This window comes from Ursus americanus, chromosome 22, assembly GCF_024610735.1.
Source record: "Ursus americanus isolate L20-20 chromosome 22, mUrsAme1.1.p, whole genome shotgun sequence".
Taxonomy (NCBI): Eukaryota; Metazoa; Chordata; class Mammalia; order Carnivora; family Ursidae; genus Ursus; species Ursus americanus.
In genome coordinates this window covers 51091248-51112936 of record NC_142148.1, presented here as the reverse complement: position 1 = coordinate 51112936, position 21689 = coordinate 51091248, and the positions used below count along the sequence as shown (strand labels likewise).

Genomic DNA, 21689 nt, shown 5'->3' with positions numbered 1-21689 from the left:
TTTGTTTCGGGGCATATTTTACTTCCTCTGATTCCTGTAAGACCAAAGCCATGAATACTTTATGGGTCTTCTCAAAAGTTATAGTCATAATTCAGATGATTATAAATCAGATTATAATAAATCAAATTAATAATTTCGCTATAACAGTCACAAAACAACAAAGTAACGCCCTGCAGTGTGAAAGGTTTGGTTTAAATAATCTATCCAAAAGATGCCAATTGACATTTTTCTCCGTCACTTAAATATTCATTTTAACAATCAAAATAATAAGCCCCCTTTTTTTTTGAGCCTTTTCACAATCTGAGGCTTTTCTCATTCATTCATTTATTTACAAAGCATTTGCTGAGTTTCTTTCTGATGGGCATTTATTCACTGAACAGATAGAGATTAAAAAAAAAAAAAAAAGGACAAGATCCCTGTTCCTGAGGTGCTCACTATCTGGTTGGGTAAACTCTCCAAAGATGACAGCTTACAAAATAAATATGAAGCTGTTTTTATTTTTAACTTTCAGAAAGTATTAAGAGAAGCCCCTCGTTTACTTTACCTTTGTATAATTCTGCCCTGCTCCACCTCAGCCCTGGGTGGGATATTGCCTACTATAGCTGTAGGCGAAATAATTTCACCTAATTGTCGAGTGTCATCAGCAAGGAAATCCTGGAGTCATAGAACGTGTTGAGAGTAAAATGTGACTGACAGGTGTATTCCCTCATTATAAAAAGGAAAAATAAGAACCAAAGTTGGTTAGTGGTTGGTTGTCCCCAGACCTGGGGATGGAAACATTTACCTGAATCCAACATGTGCTGGTGGCATTAGGGGGGCTGGACAATGCCATCTCCTCCCAGTACCATATTGCAAAGCAATTTTGTGCACCTTCTCCCATTCAATCCTCAGCACAGCCCGTGAAGCTGGGGTTCTCATCCCCATTTCATCTAGACTAAGAGAAGTTGTGTGGCTGGCCCAAGGTCATCCAGCTCACAAGAAGCAGGTCAAAAGGACGAATCAGAAGGACTTAGATCAGCAGAGCATAAGAAGTAAATAAATGACCTGGTTGGTCTCCTGGCAGCTGGAGATCAAGATAGACCAGTTCAAAAAGAGTGGGAAAGACTCACGAAGGAGAATGCAAAGGCTTGCCCGGGAACTAAAACTTACCAAGACTTTACTGCCTTTAGAACCAGAGGCTAATTTAGAGTTTATCCAGGCAAACTTCAGAGTCAGGTCACTTTTCCAAATCTCTAAAGTTAATTAATAGTCAAGCTAGGTAAGAAGTTCAGGTGTCTTGGGGCGCCTGGGTGGCACAGCGGTTAAGCGTCTGCCTTCAGCTCAGGGCGTGATCCTAGCGTTCTGGGATCGAGACCCACATCAGGCTCCTCCGTTATGAGCCTGCTTCTTCCTCTCCCACTCCCCCTGCTTGTGTTCCCTCTCTCGCTGGCTGTCTCTGTCAAATAAATAAATAAAATCTTTAAAAAAAAAAAAAAAAAAGAAGTTCAGGTGTCTTGATTCCTGGGCCAATGTTCACCTTAACCACATTATTTGCTGGCTAGAAAGGTCAGTGGAAGCTCAATTTTTAGTAAAAGCTGGAAGGAGAGTGGGCTAATCTTTCACAATGGTCGTTCTCAACGAACCACAGTCCCAGTGTTTATACCCCTGTATTTTTCGTTTCCTCTTGAATCTGAGCCGATTCTGGAATCTTCTTTAACCAATCGAACATAGAGGAAGTGACAGGGTCCCAGTTTCCATTCTAAGCCTTAAAAACGCCTGCTGGCTTTCATTTTTGCACACTGGAAGAAGCCAGTCACCATGTAAGAAGTTTGACTATTTGGAGATTGCCACCCTTTGAGATGTCTAATCTAGCCACGTGGAGCAACCACCTAGAAAGGAACTGAAGCTCCTGGCTAACAGCCTCAGCTGAGCTTCAAGCCAATAGTTAACACCAACTTCCCAGCCCTGAGAGCGGGGCCATCTTGCAAGGACACCCTTGAGCCCTAGTCAAACCTATCAGCCATGTAGAGCAGAGAGGAACTGTCTTAGCCAAGCCTTACCCAAATTACAGGATTGTGAATGGTTAAACGGAAAGGTGTTGGAGTGTACCACTAAGTTTGGAGATGATTTGTCACATGCCAATAAGTAACTGAAACAGAGAAGGTGTGTGCTGGTGGCCCCAAGGATCTGGAACTAACAAATCCTGAAGACTTATCTCCTCAGCTGGACAAAGCCACACACTGCATCCACTGGCTTATCTCTAACATCCTTCGGTTCTAAAATTCTTTGAGCTTGTGACTCTCTGTGGCTCATCCCTGTGACTCTAAACAAGCCTTGTTTCTACATGATAAAGAGATTTTTGCCCCCCACCCCGAAGATGACTGGCCTGACAGGGATTGTTTTTCTCACCAAGGATTAGAAATGTAGGTGACAAGAAGGGGGGGAGAATGGTCTTCCAGAGGTCGAGGCAGACAGAAGAAGAAGCTCCAAGGGTTGGGGTGCTGGCAACAAGGAAAGAAAATTCCGAGTTTGTCTCCACAAAGGACATCGGGAGGTATTTACAGATTAATTAAGCGAATATCCATAGGAAAAGCACCAAGGAAGCCTGAGATACGCAAGTCAACAGAAATTGACTTGAGACATTAACTTTTGATTCATTCCATATTACAGGAAGCACTGTAAAATGTACTGGACTTGTAACTAGTTCCTTGCAGCTGGTGAGCAGGCAGGAGCATAGATGGAGCTCCAGAAGAGTCAGGAAGAGGGCATATCATTTATCTATATCACCACAGTGTTGCGTGGCAACCCACCACAGAACTTCAGTGGCCTACGACAATAAACATTTATTCAGCTCACAGGCCTATGGGGTTCATCCAATCTGGGTCAGGCTTAGCTGCTCTTGGCTGAGATCCCTTATCTTGGCTGATCTAGCGTGGCTGATCTAGGGTGGCCTTTCCTGGGACAACTGAGGTAACTCTGCTCTGGTCCATATTTTCCTCATCCTTTTCCTGGGACCAGGGACTAGCCTGGACATGTGCTTCTACTGGTGATGACACAGGGCAGAAGTGAGCAAAATCAATCGCACAAGCCGTTTTAAGCACTTTTAAGCCTGCCTGTCATGTTTGCCATTATCCTATTGGCCAAAGCAACTCACAAGGCTAAGCCAAGAGTGAGAGGAGGAGGGCAAAAGGAATAGATACAGAGAAGGGTTAAGAATTATGACCATTAATCAATCTACCATGGAAGTTATTTTGTAAATATCAACCTTCACAATGGAAAAGGGAGCCTTTTGAAGGAGCTCTCAGGTCTGAGGAGGCAGCATTATTAACCCCTGGGTCACTGAAGCAGAGGAAGCCTGCCTCTTCAACAAGGAGTGACTGCTGCTAGGCATGATCCTCAGTCCTTTTGCAACGTGGTTGTGAGCACGCTATGACGGCGCACACGCAAGTTCTGTCTCTCCCCAACGCCCGCTTTATTCAGTCATAAAGCAAGGTGACTATAATGATAAAGCGGGCTCAAGATTCCAAACTAATGACATTTCATGATGTGGAGAGGGCCACGCTGACACTTCTGGACCACCTGCGCCTCGTCTCCTCCTTCCACGCCCACAACCGCACGACCCCGCAGAATCTGGCCATGTGGTTCGGTCCTGTGCTGTTGCCTGCGCGCCAGGCGCCCGCCAGGCCCCGATCCGCAGCGCGGCCCGGGCCTCACCAACGCAGTGGACTTCAAGCGCCACATCCAGGTGCTGCACTACCTGCCGCAGGCCTGGCCAGATCCCCGCAGGCCCCCGGAGCCTCCGGACCTCGCCCCATGCCTGCGGCCCAAAGGGCAGGCGCCGCTGCACTTGCCGTTCGCCGCCCCGAAGTGGTGGGTCGGCCCCGCGGCCGGGGCGGCCCCGAGAGCCCCCGAACAACCGCTAAGTGGGTGACTAGAGCGCCTGGGGACTGGACATCCTGCCGCGCAGGCAGGACGTTCTGTCCAGGCCGGACTACGACCACGTGACGGGCAGCTACAGCGAGGGTGAGGACGAGGAGGTGGGCGAGCCAGCGGGCGCCGTGGACTTCGACGACGACTTCGAGGTGCCCTTCAACCCGCACCTGAACCTCAGACTTCGACACCCTCATCCTGGACCTGGAGCGAGAGCTCTCCAAGCAGATCAATGTGCCTCTGAGCCGGGTGGGGCGAGACCCCGGTCATGAAGGGCTGGGCTCCAGGCTGCTGAGGCCGAGCCCTGGCGACGGAGGGGACCAGAGCGGACCAGAGCGGTCGCCAAGGCCACCGTCCCGGTTGCTGGAGAGTTGCCTAGTGACCAGGCAGCCCATTGCTGAGAATCATTCCTCCTTTCCAGTGCTCAGTGGTGGGGCACTGGCTGCAAAGGCTAGGGACTGGGGACTTTTGGGACCAGCTGTTGGGGCCATCTTTTCTGAGTACCAAGGGCTTCTCCCCATGCAGCTAAAAGGCACTTCTCCCGCTTGCTGGGCTGGCCTCTCTTGCCCCCTCCTTCTTGGCCAGGGAAAAACCAGTTACTGTGAGCATCACCCCGGGATGGTGAGACATCGCCCCCCTTCCTGCCCCCTCCCCTGCCCCAGGCAGTCCTCTTGCTGCTGCCAACCAAATCAGTATTAGCTTTAAGCACAGCACTCTGCTTCTCCCTCCCCTGGAGGGTCCAAGAATATTTGAGGCAGGGTGGGGGAAAGGCCCTATCCTGGGCTCTGGCTGGATAAGGGCAGCCCAGGGCCTTTAGAAAAATGGCTGGTTTCCCCACCCTCTCTTCCAGGGAAAACCCCAATTGCCTCAAACCAGGAAATGGAGATAGCAGAGTCTGGCCCTTCCCCTCCCCAGTTCTTCCTCCACATCCCCGAAGAAACTGAGCACTTACAAGACCTCCCTTTCAGGGCCCCACCTGAAATGTCAGGCTGGGAGCACTTTTGGTATGGAACATATTTATTGCCTCCGTGTGTGTGTGTCTGTGTGAGGACTAGTGTGCATGAACAGGTCTGGAGCAGGCGTACGGGGCTCTTTCAGGGACCTCTGATGGGGAAAGAATTTGCAATGGCTAGGCACCCTGAAATCCCCAGTAATGGAGCCTCAGTGGGCCCCAGAGTTCCAGTGGGAGAGTAGGTCCCCTCCTGTCTCCCCCTTTTCCCTCACTTCCATCTTTGTGGACAATAAATCAGTACACACACACAAAAAGAATTATGACCATTAATCTACCATGGAAGTTATTTTGTAAATATCAACCTTGACAATGGAAAAGGGAGCCTTTTGAAGGAGCTCTCGGGTCTGATGAGGCAGCATTATTAAGCCCTGGGTCACTGAAGCAGAGGAAGACTGCCTCTTCAACAAGGAGTGACTGCTGCTAGGCATGATCCTCAGTCCTTTTGCAACGTGGTTGTGAGCACGCTATGACGGCGCACACGCAAGTTCTGTCTCTCCCCAATGCCCGCTTCATTCCGTCATAAAGCAAGGTGACAATAATGATAAAGCGGGCTCAAGATTCCAAACTAATGACATTTCATTACATGTTAACTTGGCGTCTTACACGTCACACAAAGCAAAGCATAAGACAAGTTGCACAACAAACAAGACAGAACAGGGGAATTGGAAGTTAACGAACCAAACACGAAGTCAGTTCTGTGAGATAAGGCCTCGGACTGGCGCGGGTCAGCTCTTGGCACGTGCTGTTTATTATGTTCAGGTAGTGGAAGATCTGTGATGTTCGGAGATCCATCAGGCGGAGCATTTGGGCGCAGCTGCCTTTGTGATGTGGTCAGATATGAAAGGGTCAGCATCTAGATAGTTTGCTGCAAAAATCCTCCGTTTTTAGGATTTAATGAGTCTTGGGCCTTTGCAGATGTCCTCTGGTTCTGCTGGGTGTCAGTTCTAGCTGTTGCCGGTTTTGGCAATATCTTGACAATATCTGGTCTTAGCTGCAATGCCCTTGGTTGCTGGCATCACTGCCTGAAATAAGGTATTGCTCAACATGAGTGACTCCATCTTGCTCTCCACAAACTTTAAAGGAATTCGTATTTCCACCTGGTTATTCTCATGACTACCCTTTGGTGACCACCCTTCAATGTCCCCTGCCTTTTTGAAAACACATAGAGACCACTGGACTTTGGAGTCTGGGGAAGGAGGCTGTCCTGAGGGGTAGGGAATAAAAGTGCTGATGGTGGTACTAGTGGCTTTTCCAAGTCTCTGTTACAAGACCCAGGTGTATTTTTAGGAAGGAATTGCTGGGATGAGAACAGTAGAATAGACTTAGCTATAGTACACTTTCCCTACTACAAAGTAAGAGGGACTTGGATGATTGATTAAAAGGCAAGTAAGATAGTAGGATATGGCCACTGTTTATCTAGGACTTCCAAGGTGGAGGTGGGGAGACAGTGCACCTGTCGTAAGTCTAATGGTGACCAAGGGGAAAACTGTTGGAAGGTACAGCATATCATTTAAGAACTACCAATTCCCAATGCTCTGACTGTGCCTGACTTTTTATAAAGTCTGTTATGAATTGGGTTGTTTGGTATGGGCTAGCTACTCAGAGCCTGAAAACCACAAGCAGACATGATAACACTGAGTTTCTGGACCTGAATAGCCAAACTCCAGAGACCAAACTCGTGGTGATCCCACTGATAAACTCAGATTTTAGCAGTCCTCCCCTGTGAACATTTCTTTAGCTATAAGAGCTACATTAGAGGAGTTCCTGATGAGAGAGTCCCCACCTTCTAGAAACCTTGACCCCTGGAAATGTGTCCAATATCCCCATGCAAAGGAATTTTTCCAATGAAAGTGTGGCATTCAATGCAATATTTGTAGGGTGTGTATGATTCTTGCTTTGGAAAGTGAACGCTTAGGAAACAGTAGCTTGTATTTAACTGGCTCTGGGAGACGAGAGGAGAAGTTGGAACTTGGTTGGAAAATACTGGCAAATATAAGACTTCCTCTGGTAATCTTCACTCAAGAGCGGAGCAGATGTTCTAGGTGCTCTACCCAACTGCCCCTGCACTTACCTCTACACCCGAAGGCCACTTCCTGTGAAACACTGTGACTCTCTGCCTGAAAGCCTTTTTTTCATCATGGGAGCATATTTCATCCATGCCATGGACATGCCAGAGAGCTGTTGCTTTCAGAAGCACCCGTGACAGACCAACAGTTGATGGATAAAGATCCCAGTTCCCTCACCTTTGGAGTAGAATAACTCTGAAGAATGTACTGGTTCCCTGCTTGATAATGCACCCTATTGGGTTACCTAACCCGCCCTGTCTCACTTCCCCACTCCCCTGCCTATGTTTCCTGGGATACTCCCCCCACCCCGCCACCAAATCAACTACTTGCTCTCAGATCTGTGTTTCATCCCAAGCTAGCACACAGCCTCATAAGAGAACACAGTCAAAATAATGAGCTAAGGTTTTAGCAGAATAATACCTAGGGTTTGCACAGTTGATCTTTGCCAATGTTGAATTCAGCAAACTAGGAACTGTTATGAAAAGCTAAATGGAAGTGAATTAAGTTCATGAGATTCAAGCAAGACAAACCCTCGGGCTCCTAAGTAGGCGACAGGTAGACAGACAGGCAGTTGGAGGGAAGGATGGCTCCAGCCATCTATGGGACCTGTAAGTTGAGACCTTAGCCTGGGGGCCAGAGGCAGGCAAATTGCAAAGCTGAGGAAAGACAGTCCCTACTCTTTACCATGTAACGTGCCTGTCTGTGCCTCACCCCAACGTATGTGTGTGTATATGTGTGCACACAGAGGATCTCTACGACATGTATATGTGAGTGGGCTTGTTGGGTGGAAGACACCAAATCCACAATGGTGGTCCCCTCTGGTGGTGGGCATAGTGACAGCAAGTTCCTTGGAAGGAACGCAATTGTTCAATGGGCATTTGTCTCATCATTGCTATGTCTTTGTGCGTCCAAAATACATTGTTCATATTTTAAAATATATGAATCTACTCTGGCTTTGAATCAGCCAAGAAACACCATTTTCTGTCTTCACTTTGTTGTCATGATGTGTTAAAATTTTCTCTCAAACACACTATCATTACTCTTGGATCCAAGAAACATGCACTAAAGAATCAGTCCCGTGCAAAGTCTGCAAAACAAAATTATTTAATCTGTGGCTGACAAAAGTTTTCTCTAGGTTTTTTCTCTGTCTCCCAACTTCTTAAAAGGTCCATTTCCAGAATATCAACTTAAGTAAACAGTCCTCACTTGTCGGGGAATTCCAGGATATGCTTCATGCACTGGGCACTGAAACCAAGCAGCTTTGTGAGAAAAGTGATCTAGGTCATTTCAGGCTTTCATCCTTTGTGATTTCAAGTCAATAAAAATAGTTGGCCAGGACGGTGACTCAGGATTTGGCTTGCTCTGTCTTACTTGATTAGAATAATAGCAGGTTGATTTGGCTTATTTCATTCCTTTTCACTTCTTTATTCTTGCTCAGAATTAGATAAAGTGGCTATTATTCCTCTCCCACCTCTAATCAGTTAACTCTGAGCAAAAAAATTATTTTTGCCAAATTGATGTGATCGCACACAAGGTTTCCAAATTAAATAACCCTGGCTTTTCCTCACTTCCTCACCAAAAATTCCATCCATGAAGGTATATTTCAAAAATAGAAAGTGAGCACAATGACCATGTGAGTTTCCGTTAGGAGGAATCGGGGCTATGATTCAGCTGTTTGGCGGACACTGATTACCTAATCAAGGCAACGCCTGCTGCTGTTTAGAGGTGATACCCTGAAGAATGAAATCTTCCCCTTTCTGAGTGTCCCCTCAGTTCAGAGATTTCAAAGTATTTTTAAAATATTAATGAGATCTGAAGGTATGTCTATACTAGCAGATATCAGGCCGTCAATAGTTTATCTTACTCACCCAAAAGAAATAATACTTTAAAAATACAAATAGCTCAGATTCATTAAGCACATAATATGTATGAAGCACTAAGTGTGTGTGTGTATGTGTGTGTATGTGTGTGTGCTTTCATTATCTCGTTTAATCCACACAGTATTGTTAGGAGGTAGAGATTACTAGTATCCCTATTGTACAGATGAGGGGGCTGAGGTAAGTAACTTGCCTAAAGTTGCACAGCTACTAAGTATTAGACTGGTTTTTGACCCCAACCGGTCTGGTTCTTCACTTTACCTTTTTGATTCCTTTGCCATTCTGAGGCTCAGAGTGGGCAGGTAACTTGCAAATGGTCACACAGCTATGGAATGGTAGAGCCAAGGTTTTTAACTCAGATCATTTTGTGAAGCCAGAGACGTTAATGATTGCTTTTCTCGGGGGAAACAGAAGTCCTTAATCAAGGTCCTTCTGTAGATTATGGGCAGTGCATGCAAGAATCCCATTTCTCCTAGTTACCAAGCTTCTTCTGAAGTGTTAGCTAACAGTTGCAAATGACTTATGGGGCAAGGATTTTATATATTTAAAGGCTCTGCCTCTGACGCAGACGCAGGGACCATCTGAAGATCAAGTAAGTTAGAAAAAGGAGGTAAGATATGTCCTTTCGCGCCCAAAGAAAAAGACAAAATTATCAGTTGTCCTTGTGTGGCTTGGAATTAGAAATGATACACACTTTTTTCTTTTTTTTTTTAAAGATTTATTTATTTATTTATTAGACAGAGAGACAGCCAGCGAGAGAGGGAACACAAGCAGGGGAGTGGGAGAGGAAGAAGCAGGCTCCTAGTGGAGGAGCCTGATGTGGGGCTCGATCTTGAAACGACAGGATCACGCCCTGAGCTGAAGGCAAACGCTTAACAACTGCGCCACCCAGGCACCCCTGATCCAGACTTTTCTACTTTAGAGCAAAGAGACAAGAAAAGCTAAGTGAGAAGCCACTGGAACAGACGCTGTAAATAAAATGCTTTAAGAACCTAGGTTCCAATGGTACTTTTTCTCTAGCAAAATCACCAGTCTCTTAACATGACCAAGTGTGATTCATAGCAGTGAAGGCATCCTGGGTGAAATCCCAGCATGGGGCAACAGATAGGAGATGGGCCAGTGGGGAGGTGTCAAGGCAACACGGTTTAGGGTGGACTTACCCTCTTTTGGGGCCTTGTAAGCGCCAACCTGCACAGGACCGAAATTGCATCATTTTTCCAAGTCAGACTCTTGAGTGCAGGTAAAGGGCAGTTTCCCTGAAGCACTCAGCCTGAGGTCACCAGGAGTAGACAGAGCAGAGGTGGAGAGAGAGCCGAGCCAGGTCTGGAGAGTGCTCTGTGGGGGTGTTAACACAAAGGCACTGCCAGCATCTTGGGTTCATCCCAAATGGGCCTGTGAAGAAGAGGCCAGGGGAGCGGGGGAGAGAGGGCGCTGGAGACAGGAAAGGGTCCACGGCCCACCAGGTAGGCTGCATCTCCGGGGATGCTTCCTTCTGCTCATGAGGAGCTTCTGGGTAGTAAACGCCATAGATGCCTGTAGAGTCCTGCATGTTTGTCATACCCTAACCCCTCAGAGGCTTTTCGCTGCACTCTCTCCCTCATCTGCCCCACTTAGGCCATACTGGTTTTCTTTCCCTAGAATGTTCCCACCTCATGGTTTTACCCTTGCTGTCATCTTGGGAGAAAGGCAGTCCTTGCTCTGCACACAGCTGCCTTCTGCTGTCCCACCTCCTCTTTAGCATCACCACCTTGGGGGGCCTTCCCAGGTCCCCCAAACTAAAGGAGTGCCTGGCCCTCCTGCACACCAGAATGGTCTTGTTCAAGTGCAAGCATGTGCAGACAGCTCTCCATAACAAAAGCACCTCTGGTAGCGTGAGTTCCGCGGTGGCCAGGGTGTCGTTTTATTTACTGCTGTCAAGAGTGGCTGGAGTATAACGGACACTAGCAGATGTGTGTTGGACGAACTCCATCTGCCTGTTTCAGGCAGACAAGACTGTCCTCTTTATGGTTTGTCGTGCTCTTCTGTGGTATATTTATCGTGTCCACGCTCTCTGATGAGCATCTATTTGAGAAACCAGATCTTGACATGTGGGTCTTCCTGTCTGTGATATTATGGGAGTCACGCTGGGCCCCTGAGTTTTGTGTGCCGTGAATATGAAAAAAACATCTGATCTCTGAAAGAACGCAGATTGCAACAGTAAAAAGGATGGATAAATTGCCCATTGATACCACGGAGCACTACTCAGCAATAAAGAGGAAAGAACTTCTGGTTCATGCAAGGACATGGGTGAACCTCAGAAACCTTCTGTTGAGTGAAAGCAGCCAGATACAAAAGAATACATATTCTACGATTCCATTTATACAAAGTTCTAGAACAGGGAAAACCGATTTCTAGTTACAGAAATCACAACTTGGTTCTGCATGTAGGGCGTGAAGATTGTCTCGAAAAGTGTGAGACCTCTCCCAGGTGAAACGGAAAGATTCTGCATTGTTCTGAGCAGTTGTTACACAGGTGCACACATGTGTCACAGATCCTTGACCTGGATATAAGAATTGTGCATTTTGTTGTATGGAAAACAAAAAGTTATTTTATCTTATTTTTTTTAAAACAATTAACCAACTTAGAGTCCATCATTAGTTTCAGATGTATTGTTCAATATGTTATTTTTAAAAATCCCACTTTCAACAACCCCAAGGTAAAACAATGAGATAAAACTGGTATTGAATTGTAAGGAAGATTGAAACTCGCCAGAAGTATATTTGGAGTACAACAGCAGAACAGCATCAGAGAAGACTTTTTCCAATGTAACTCTGAAGAAGCCAAATCAAGCTAGTGGAAGAAAGAAAAGGGAATTTTTTATGTCATGCAACCAGGACGTCCAGCTGTGGAGTTGGCTTCAGGGATCAAGGCTGACATGCATCCAGGCCTCCCTGGCACTCAGTTGCATTCTGCTTTCTCTCTCTGTTTTTGTTTTGTGTTTTGTGTTTTTTGCTTTGTTTTGCAGGCTGAGCCATCATGACAACTACAGGGAATGTCCACAGAGGAAACAAAAACATCCCACAAAAGCCACTACAGTATTAGAACAAAATGATGGAGGAAGGCCAGCTCCTCATGAACTACTTAAATGTCACCATTAATTTACTGATATCAATGAACTACTTTCAATTTGGTGAGCTGGGGAATCTTTTTGTGTGAGGAACATTTTAAATTTTACGTTCATGCTGAACACCTAAAACCCACCACAGCTGAGTAGCAACCATGAGACCACCGTGCCTGATGCTTCCTCTTCTGCACAAATAGATCATCGCTTCATTCAAGAGGGCAAACATTCCTGTATTAGACTATCGCCTGATAAAAAGGGGCTTCCTCTAGTCCCCAACCTTCCAGAATTATCACTAAGCCAGGACACGTGGAAAGCTTCCGTGCTTGAGTTTTCCCACACCCACAGAAAACTCCCAGACTAGAGCATTAGGTGGTCTCTACTTACCCCAAGGGACAAACAAGCCTTTCCACGATCCCACGATAGTTTTGAAGGAACACTTAAGCTTTCCGAAGGCTTTTTGGTCAGTCGTTTTCCAAAACATGAATCTACAGTTCTGAGGAAACAAAGAGCATGTGTGGGCCCTTCTGTTTCCAGTTTTGGACAAAGTACAACATTAGTTATCAGTTTAAAAAAGAAAAATTCTAGTGTTCTTTACCTAACGTACTTAGTGAAATAGTTGTTAATGTAATTTCCTTGTAAAAGTAGGCCATTTCTATCAGAATAAGTTCTGGAGCTGGTAAGGAATCAAATGCAAACATTGGAGTCATTTTTACAAACCAGAAATACACGTGGGCAAGTTTCATAAAAGCCCAGGAAATAAGTTTAAAGTCTAATGATAGGAAAGAGAAATACCTGCAATTAATCCAATAGACCAAATGTTTCTATTTCTAGTGTCTATGGATCTCATACTATTGATTAGAAAATCACCCAAATTCCAATATAAAAGTGAACTAAAGGTATAAATAAAATAATTCACAGAAGAAATACAAAAAAAACTATCAATCTCACTACCAAGCAAAGAACTACAAATTGAACAAAATTGGGATGCCGTTTTTCTCCTAAGTCAGCAAAGTGGTTTTTAAATGAACAGTGTAATGAGCACATTGAAACATCACTGGTCAGAGCATAAATTCAGACAGTTCAATAAGCAACTTGGACTTAAATAAGTCTATATTCTTTAGCCTTATAATTTCCCATATAGGAACCAACCTAGAGAAATAGGAGGAAAATTTAAATATGCACATAGGTACCCATCACAGCACCTTCTATGTACAGATATCACAGCACTGTTCAATAATATTAAAAACTATAATTAGAGGAGGAATTAAGATGGCGGAGGAGTAGGGAACCCATTTTTCAGCCGGTCCCCTGAGTCGAGTTGGATAGGTACCAGACCAGCCTGAACATCCACGGAATCAGCCTGAGACCCAGGAAGATACATCTGGATCTCTACAAATGAACATCTCCAGGGCTGAGTATTGAGGTACGAAGTGGGGAGCCGTGAAACCATGCACAGATAAACGCAAGGGGGAGGGAGCTGCCGCGTTTGGGCGCCAGGAAGCGGTAGCCACCTGCACAGGGGAGCGGGCGGACTCGCGGACCAGCACCCGCGAGAGAGCAGACTGAGACCCTGAGCCGGGAACGCGCGCCACCAGACTGAAACTGAACTCTGGTGTGCTCACTAGAACCAGACTGAGACCGGGAGCTCCGGGAGCGCGGGGGGCGGGGGGGGGGGGGCGCTGGTGGCTGGCGGTGTTAGAAACACAAAGGACAGAGATGCCCCGGCCCTGGAAGTGAGGGCTGGGACGCTGGGTGTGGGGCGCACATCCCTGGACGCTGTAGGGTTGAGCAGCACCAACAGAAACAGAGTTAAAGTGGCAAGAACATCAGTGAAGAACGGTCCACGATCCCTCTGTTCTGAGACAGAGGCTGAGATTCGGCCACTGCTGCTCTGACTCTCAGAAGAGGCACAGCAAACTGCCAGGGAAAGCCTCCAGAGAACAAAAGCCTGGAAATACCAGCTCACAGTGTGCCCATCCCCATCCCCCCTCACAGGGGACACGGAGACTCTACCCAAACAGCGTTGCCTGAGTATCAGCGCAGCTGGCCCCTCCCCCAGAAGGCAGGCTGAAAAATCAAGAAGCCCACGTCCCTAAGATCCCTATAAAACAAGGGCAAACGGCCTGGGTCCCGGTCAGTAATTTGGGGTCTGACCAACCCCGCAACCTCTCCTCATCAGAATGACGAGAAGGAGAAATCCCCCCCCACCAAAGAAAAGACAATGAGTCTGTGGCCTCTGCCACAGAACTAATGGATATGGATATAACCAAATTATCAGAACTGGAATTCAGAGGAACAATGGTCAAGATGATGTGTAGACTTGAAGAAAGTATTAACAAAAATGTTAATGAGAATATAGAATCTCTAAGGGTGGAAATGAGAGCGAATCTGACAGAAATTAAAACTTCTATGAGCTAAATGCAGTCAAAACTAGGGGCTCTGACGACCAGGGTGAATGAGGCAGAAGAACGTTATCAGCGAATTGGAGGATGGGTTAGTAGAAGAAAAAGTGAAAACAGAATCTGGACTCAAAAAAATCCACGCTCAGGAATGTAAGTTACGGGAGATTACTTACTCGAAACGTTCCAATGTCAGAATCATCGGCATCCCCGAGGGGGTGGAGAAAAGCAAAAATTGTAGCTGAAAACTTCCCTAATCTAGCAAGGAAAACAAACATTTGTGTCCAAGAGGCAGAGAGAACCCATCCCAAGCTCAACCATGACAAACCTAAACCACGTCACATCATAGTGCATTTCGCAAATATTAGATCCAAGGATACAGTATTCAAAGCGGCCAGGGCAAAGAAATTTCTCACATACCAAGGCAAAGGTATCAGAATTACGTCAGACCTGTCTACACAGACCTGGAATGAGAGAAAGGGTTGGGGGGGGCATTTTTAAAGCTCTTTCAGAGAAAAACATGCAGCCAAGGATCCTTTATCCAGCAAGGCTGTCATTCAGAATTGATGGAGAAATAAAGACCTTCCAGAATCGCCAGTCATTGACCAATTTCGTAACCGTGAAACTAGCCCTACACGAGATCCTAAGGGGGGGTTCTATAAAGGTAAAAAGGCCCCAAGAGTGATACAGAACAGAAAGTCACAACCGATAGAAACAAAGACTTTACTGGCAACATGGCATCACTAAAATCATATCTCTCAATAATCAGGCTCAATGTAAATGGCCTAAATGCTCCCATAAAACGCCACAGGGTTGCAGATTGGATAAAAAGACATGACCCATCCATTTGCTGTCTAAAAGAGACTCATTTTGAACCTAAAGATACATTCAGACTGAAAGTAAAGGGATGGAATATCATCTTTCATGCCAATGGACCTCAAAAGAAAGCTGGGGTAGCAATTCTCATATCAGACAGATAGAATTTTAAACTAAAGACTATAGTTAGAGACACAGAAGGGCACTATATTATTCTTAAAGGATGTATGCAACAAGTGGATATGACAATTATAAATATATATGCCCCCAACAGGGGAGCAGCAAGATACACAAGCCAACTCTTAACCACAATAAAGAGACATATAGATAAAAATACACTAATAGTAGGAGACCTCAACACTCCACTATCAGCAATAGACAGATCACCTAAGCAAGAAATCGGGAAAGAAACAAGAGCTTTGAATGCCATACTCAACGATTTGGACATCATAGATATATATAGAACACTACACCCCAGAACCAAAGAATACTCATTCTATTCTAATGCCCATGGAACATTCTCAAGAACAGACCATGTTCTGGGACACAAAACAGGTCTCAACCGATACCAAAAGACTGAAATTATTCCCTGCATATTCTCAGACCACAACGTTTTGAAATTGGAACTCAACCGCAAAGAAAAATTTGGAAGAAACTCAAACACTTGGAGACTAAGAACCATCCTGCTCAGGAATGATTCGATAAACCAGGAAATCAAAAATCAATTTAAACAATTTATGGAGACCAACGAGAATGAAAACACAACGGTCCAAAACCTATGGGACACTGCAAAGGCAGTCCTAAGGGGGAAATACATAGCCATCCAAGCCTCACTCAGAAGAATAGAAAAATCTGGGCGCCTGGGTAGCGCAGTCGTTAAAGCGTCTGCCTTCGGCTCAGGGCATGATCCCGGCGTACCGGGATCGAGTCCCACATCGGGCTCCTCCGCTATGAGCCTGCTTCTTCCTCTCCCACTCCCCCTGCTGTGTTCCCTCTCTCGCTGGCTGTCTCTCTGTCACATAAATAAATAAAATCTTAAAAAAAAAAAAAAAAAAAAGAAGAATAGAAAAATCTAAAATGCAGTTTTTATATTCTCACCTCAAGAAACTGGAACAGCAACAGAGGGACAGGCCTAATCCATGCACGAGGAAGCAGCTGACCAAGATTAGAGCAGAAATCAATGAATTAGAAACCAGGAGTACAGTAGAGCAGATCAACAGAACTAGAAGCTGGTTCTTTGAGAGAATCAATAAAATTGACAGACCACTGGCAAGACTTATCCAAAAGAATAGAGAAAGGACCCAAATGAATAAAATTATGAATGAAAAAGGAGAGGTCACAACCAACAACAATGAAATTGGAAGGATTATTAGAAACTTTTATCAACAGCTTTATGCCAATAAATTAAGCAATCTGGAAGAGATGGAGGCCTTCCTGGAAACCTATTAACTACCAAGATTGAAACAGGAAGAAATTGATTTTTTAAACAGGCCAATTAATTATGAAGAGATTGAGTCAGTGATAAACAACCTTCCAAATAACAAAACTCCAGGCCCGGACGGTTTTCCTGGGGAATTCTACCAAACATTCAAAGAAGAAAGAATACCTATTCTCCTAAAGCTATTTCAAAAAAATAGAAACAGAAGAAAAGCTACCAAACTCATTCTATGAGGCCAATATTACCTTGATCCCCAAACCAGGCAAAGACCCCCTCAAAACGGAGAATGACAGACCGAATGAATATGGATGCCAAAATCCTCAACAAGATCCTGGCTAATAGAATCCAACAGTACATTAAAAGGATTATCCATCATGACCAAGTGGGATTCATACCTGGGGTGCAAGCGTGGTTCAACATTCGCAAATCAATCAACATGATACATCAAATCAACAAGAAAAGACTCAGGAAGCATATGATCCTTTCAATTGATGCAGAAAAAGCATTTGACAAAATACAGCATCCTTTCCTGATTAAAACCCTTCAGAGTGTAGGGATAGAGGGTACATTCCTCAATCTCATAAAACCATCTATGAAAAGCCTACAGCAAATATCATTCTCAATGGGGAAAAGCTGGAAGCCTTTCCCATAAGATCAGGAACACGACAAGGATGCCCACTCTCGCCACTATTATTCAACATAGTACTAGAAGTCCTTGCAACAGCAATCAGACAACAAAAAGGGATGAAAGGTATCCAAATTGGCAAAGAAGAAGTCAAACTGTCTCTCTTCGCAGATGACATGATACTCTATATGGAAAACCCAAAAGAATCCACCCCCAAACTTCTAGAAGTTATAGAGCAATTCAGTAATGTGGTGGGATACAAAATCAATGCTCAGAAATCAGTTGCATTTCTATACATGAACAATGAGACTGAAGAAAGTGAAATGAGGGAATCCATCCCATTTACAATAGCACCAAAAACCATACGTTACCTTGGAATTAACTTAACCAGAGACATAAAGGATCTATATTCTAGAAACTATAAATCACTCTTGAAAGACATTGAAGAAGACATAAAAAGATGGAAAAATATTCCATGCTCATGGATCGGAAGAATTAACATAGTTAAAATGTCCATGCTACCCAGAGCAATCTACACTTTCAATGCTATCCCGATCAAAATACCGAGGACATTTTTCAAAGAACTGAAACAAATAGTCCTTAAATTTGTATCAAGCAGAAAAGGCCTCGAATCACCAAGGAACCGTTGAAAAGGAAAAACAAAGCTGGGGGCATCACAATGCTGGATTTCGAGCTGTACTACAAAGCTGTGATCACAAAGACAGCATGGTACCGTCACAAAAACAGACACATAGACCAATGGAACAGAATAGAGAACCAGAAATGGACCCTTGGCTCTTTGGGCTACTAATCTTTGATAAAGCAGGAAAAAACATCCGGTGGGAAAAAGACAGTCTCTTCAATAAATGGTGCTGGGAAAATTGGACATCTACATGCAAAAGAATGAAACTTGATCACTCTCTCACACCACACACAAAAATAAACTCCAAATGGATGAAAGACCTTGATGTGAGACAGGAATCCACCAAAATCCTAGAGGAGAACATAGGCAGCAACCTCTAGGACATCGGCCAAAGCAATCTTTTTCATGACACATCTCCAAATGCAAGAGAAACAAAAGAAAAAATGAACTTGTGGGACTTTATCAAGATAAAAACTTCTGCACAGCCAAGGAAACAGTCAAAAAAACTAAGAGGCAGCCCACGGAACAGGACAATATATTTGCAAATGATGCTAGAGATCAAAGACTGGTATCCAATATCTACAAAAACTTCTCAAACTCAATATGCGAGAATCAAATAAACAAATCATAAAATAGGCAGAAGATATGAACAGACATTTTCCAATGAAGACATACAAATGGCTAACAGACACATAAAAAAATGTTCAAAATCATTAGCCATCAGGGAAATTCAAATCAAAACCACACTGAGATACCACCTTACACCAGTTAGAATGGCAAAAATTGACAAGGCAAGAAACAACAAGTGTTGGAGAGGATGTGGAGAAAGGGGATCCCTCCTACATTGTTGGTGGGAATGCAAGTGGGTATAGCCACTCTGGAAAACAGTGTGGAGGTCCCTTAAAAAGTTAAAAATTGAGCTACCCTATGACCCAGCCATTGCACTACTGGGTATTTACTCCAAAGATACAGACGTAGTGAAGAGAAGGGCCATATGCACCCCAATGTTCATAGCAGCATTGTCCACAATAGCTGAATCGTGGAAGGAGCCGAGATGCCCTTCAACAGTTGACTGGATTAAGAAGCTGTGGTCCATATATACAATGGAATATTACTCAGCTATCAGAAAGAACGAATTCTCAACATTTGCTGCAACATGGACGGCACTGGAGGAGATAATGCTAAGTGAAATAAGTCAAGCAGAAAAAGACAATTATCATATGATTTCTCTCATCTATGGAACATAAGAACTAGGAAGATCGGTAGGGGAAGAAAGGGATAAAGAAGGGGGGGTAATCAGAAGGGGTAATGAAGCATGAGAGACTATGGACTCTGAGAAACAAACTGAGGGCCTCAGAGGGGAGGGGGTTGGGGGAATGGGATAGACCGGTGATGGGTAGTAAGGAGGGCACGTATTGCATGGTGCACTGGGTGTTATACGCAACTAGTGAATCACTGAACTTTACATCAGAAACCAGGGATGTACTGTATGGTGACTAACATAATAAAAAAAAAAAAGAAAGAAAATTCTTTATTAAAATAAATAAATAAATAGATAGATAGATAGATAAATAAGTAAATGAAAGGGAGAAAAAGGAAAAAAGGTAAGCACACAAAATCAGGGAACACGACAGGGATAACAGCCCCAGATACAGAGGAAAAAGCTGGATGAAACAGATGATTTTCTATGAATGTATAAATCACCAAAACTAAACCAGAAAGAGATAGAAAATCTAAAAAAGCACCAAGCTTTTTTTTTTTTTTTTAAGATTTTATTTATTAATTTGACATAGAGAGACAGCCAGTGAGAGAGGGAACACAAGCAGGGGGAGTAGGAGAGGAAGAAGCAGGCTCCTAGAAGAGGAGCCTGATGTGGGGCTTGAGCCCAGAACGCTGGGATCACGCCCTGAGCCGAAGGCAGAGGCTTAACTACTGAGCCACCCAGGCGCCCCAAAAGCACCAAGCTTAGGTAGTTTTACTGGGGAATTGCACCAAAGTTAAAGAAACAGATCATTTCAAGAGTATTTAAACTGGCTAAAGCAGAGAAAGCTTTTAATAAAGCTAAGGAAAGCACTAAAACAACTTGATAAAGATTACATTAAAAACAAAATTACAAACTGGTTTCACAAATCACAATGTAAAATGACTCAGTAAAATATTACTAGAATCTGGCTACACACTAACAGAGTTTTCACTGATGATTCAATAATAGGACGATGATTCAATAACATAAAATCTGTTACTATTATTCATATTAACAGGTCAAGGAAGAACATCTGTATAATTTCACAGATGCTAAAACAGTATTTAATAAAATCAACAACCATTTTTGATTAAAAAACAAATAGCAACAACACACCCCTTAGTAAAATAACTAGTGTGGCAGAAACACTAAAAGCATTCTCAGTGAAGTAAGGAACAAGACAACGTACCCACTATCATTCTTACTTAGTATTTGATCTTGTCCTGGAAATACAAAGCAACCAAAAAAGAGAAACAAGAGACATAAAAAGTAAAAAACATGGAATGAAATTCTTATGATTTGTAACTGATATGATATTATACCTCAAAATCCAAGAGAACCAACTGCAAAAACTACTAAAAACAATATGATGACATAAGTTACTGCTTGAAAAATCAGTAAGTACAGGGGCACCTGGGTGGCTCAGTCGGCTAAGCATCTGCCTTGGGCTTAGGTCATGATCCCAGGATCCTAGGATCAAGCCCCACATTGCATGGGGCTCCCTGCTCAGCAGGAAGCCTGCTTCTTCCTCCCCCTCTGCCTACCACTCCCCCTACTTGTCTCCTCTCTAATAAATAAATAAAATAAAATAAAAATTAGTAAAGTACAATAATAAAAATATGTAATATAAGAAAGGGACCTATTTTCAACACCAAAAAAGATCAACTAGAAATAAATTTAAGAAATGTACAGGATTTTTACACAAACCTTTTAAAGACATTTCTGAGACAACTGGAGAAATGTGTATTTAGATTGGATATTAGATTAAATTAGTAATAGGCAATAAATTGTTAATTTTGATAAATATAAAAAAGTTTTGATAAATACAGCAGCGAGGTTATATATATTTCAAAAGTCTCGATTTGTTCCAGTTCCCAAGTTATACTCTGAAGTAGTTACGAATAAAATCATTTGTTTTAAAACATTCTAGTCCCCCACCCTACAAAGAAATGGAGGGAAGAGGGACAAATGATTCAAGATTGGCAACACATGGCAAACTGTTTAAAAAGACGTGATGGATACATCCAGGTTCATTATATTCTCTTCCCTACTTTTGTGTATTTGAAAATGTGCACAATAGGACCCAAACAAAGGCAGGTACTGAGAGACTCAAAGGTACACAACAGGCTTATAAAAACACACAAAAATTGCCACCTAACAATTAGAAATGCAAATTAAAGCTACAAATCAGATGTCATTTTCATCAATCAAATAGAAAAAAGATCCAAATATTTGGTGATATTCAGTATTGGGGGGAAAGGAAGTAACTGCTGACCTGCTGGGGAAAAGTATCCATCAGTACTTTGGAGGACTCCTTGGCCTCACCTTTCAAAATTATAAACACACACTCCGTGGCCCAGCAATTTCACTTCTTAGGAATTTATTCTAGAGATACTAATTCAATAAGTATTTTCCGCCACCTACTATGGCCATACACTAGAGACACAAAAGTGCAGGAAACAAGGCCCCTGCTCTCATGGGGTTCCATTATTGTAGGGGAGGAGAGAACCAATAAAGCCAATTAAGTACATGGACAATTGCAAGGTCAAGAGAGATAC

The 21689-nt window shown here is 43.8% G+C and overlaps 2 protein-coding genes across 41 annotated transcripts in view; one reads left to right on the top strand and one right to left on the bottom strand.

Moving 5' to 3' along the window:
* LOC148108139 (uncharacterized) overlaps positions 1-21689 on the top strand; it is a 485477-nt gene that overhangs the window by 233096 nt on the left and 230692 nt on the right. The gene's annotated exons all lie outside the window — the stretch shown is intronic.
* The window catches only part of LOC123803623 (ral-GDS-related protein-like), a 124342-nt gene that overhangs the window by 83863 nt on the left and 18790 nt on the right, over positions 1-21689 (bottom strand). For 10 of the 28 annotated variants that reach the window (XR_015721098.1, XR_015721097.1, XR_015721103.1 and 7 more), the window contains one exon: positions 12352-12460. The exons of 1 other annotated variant lie outside the window; for it this stretch is intronic. Coding sequence is in view for 2 of the 27 variants with exons in the window: in XM_087853854.1 (XP_087709980.1) it covers positions 12352-12460 (109 nt within the window). In the remaining 25 variants the exon portion in view is untranslated. Of the gene's footprint in view, positions 1-390; positions 5944-9558; positions 11694-12351; positions 12461-12562; positions 13622-21689 lie in introns of those variants that run through there. 17 more of the 28 variants (XR_015721087.1, XR_015721088.1, XR_015721089.1 and 14 more) reach the window with 11 other exon arrangements.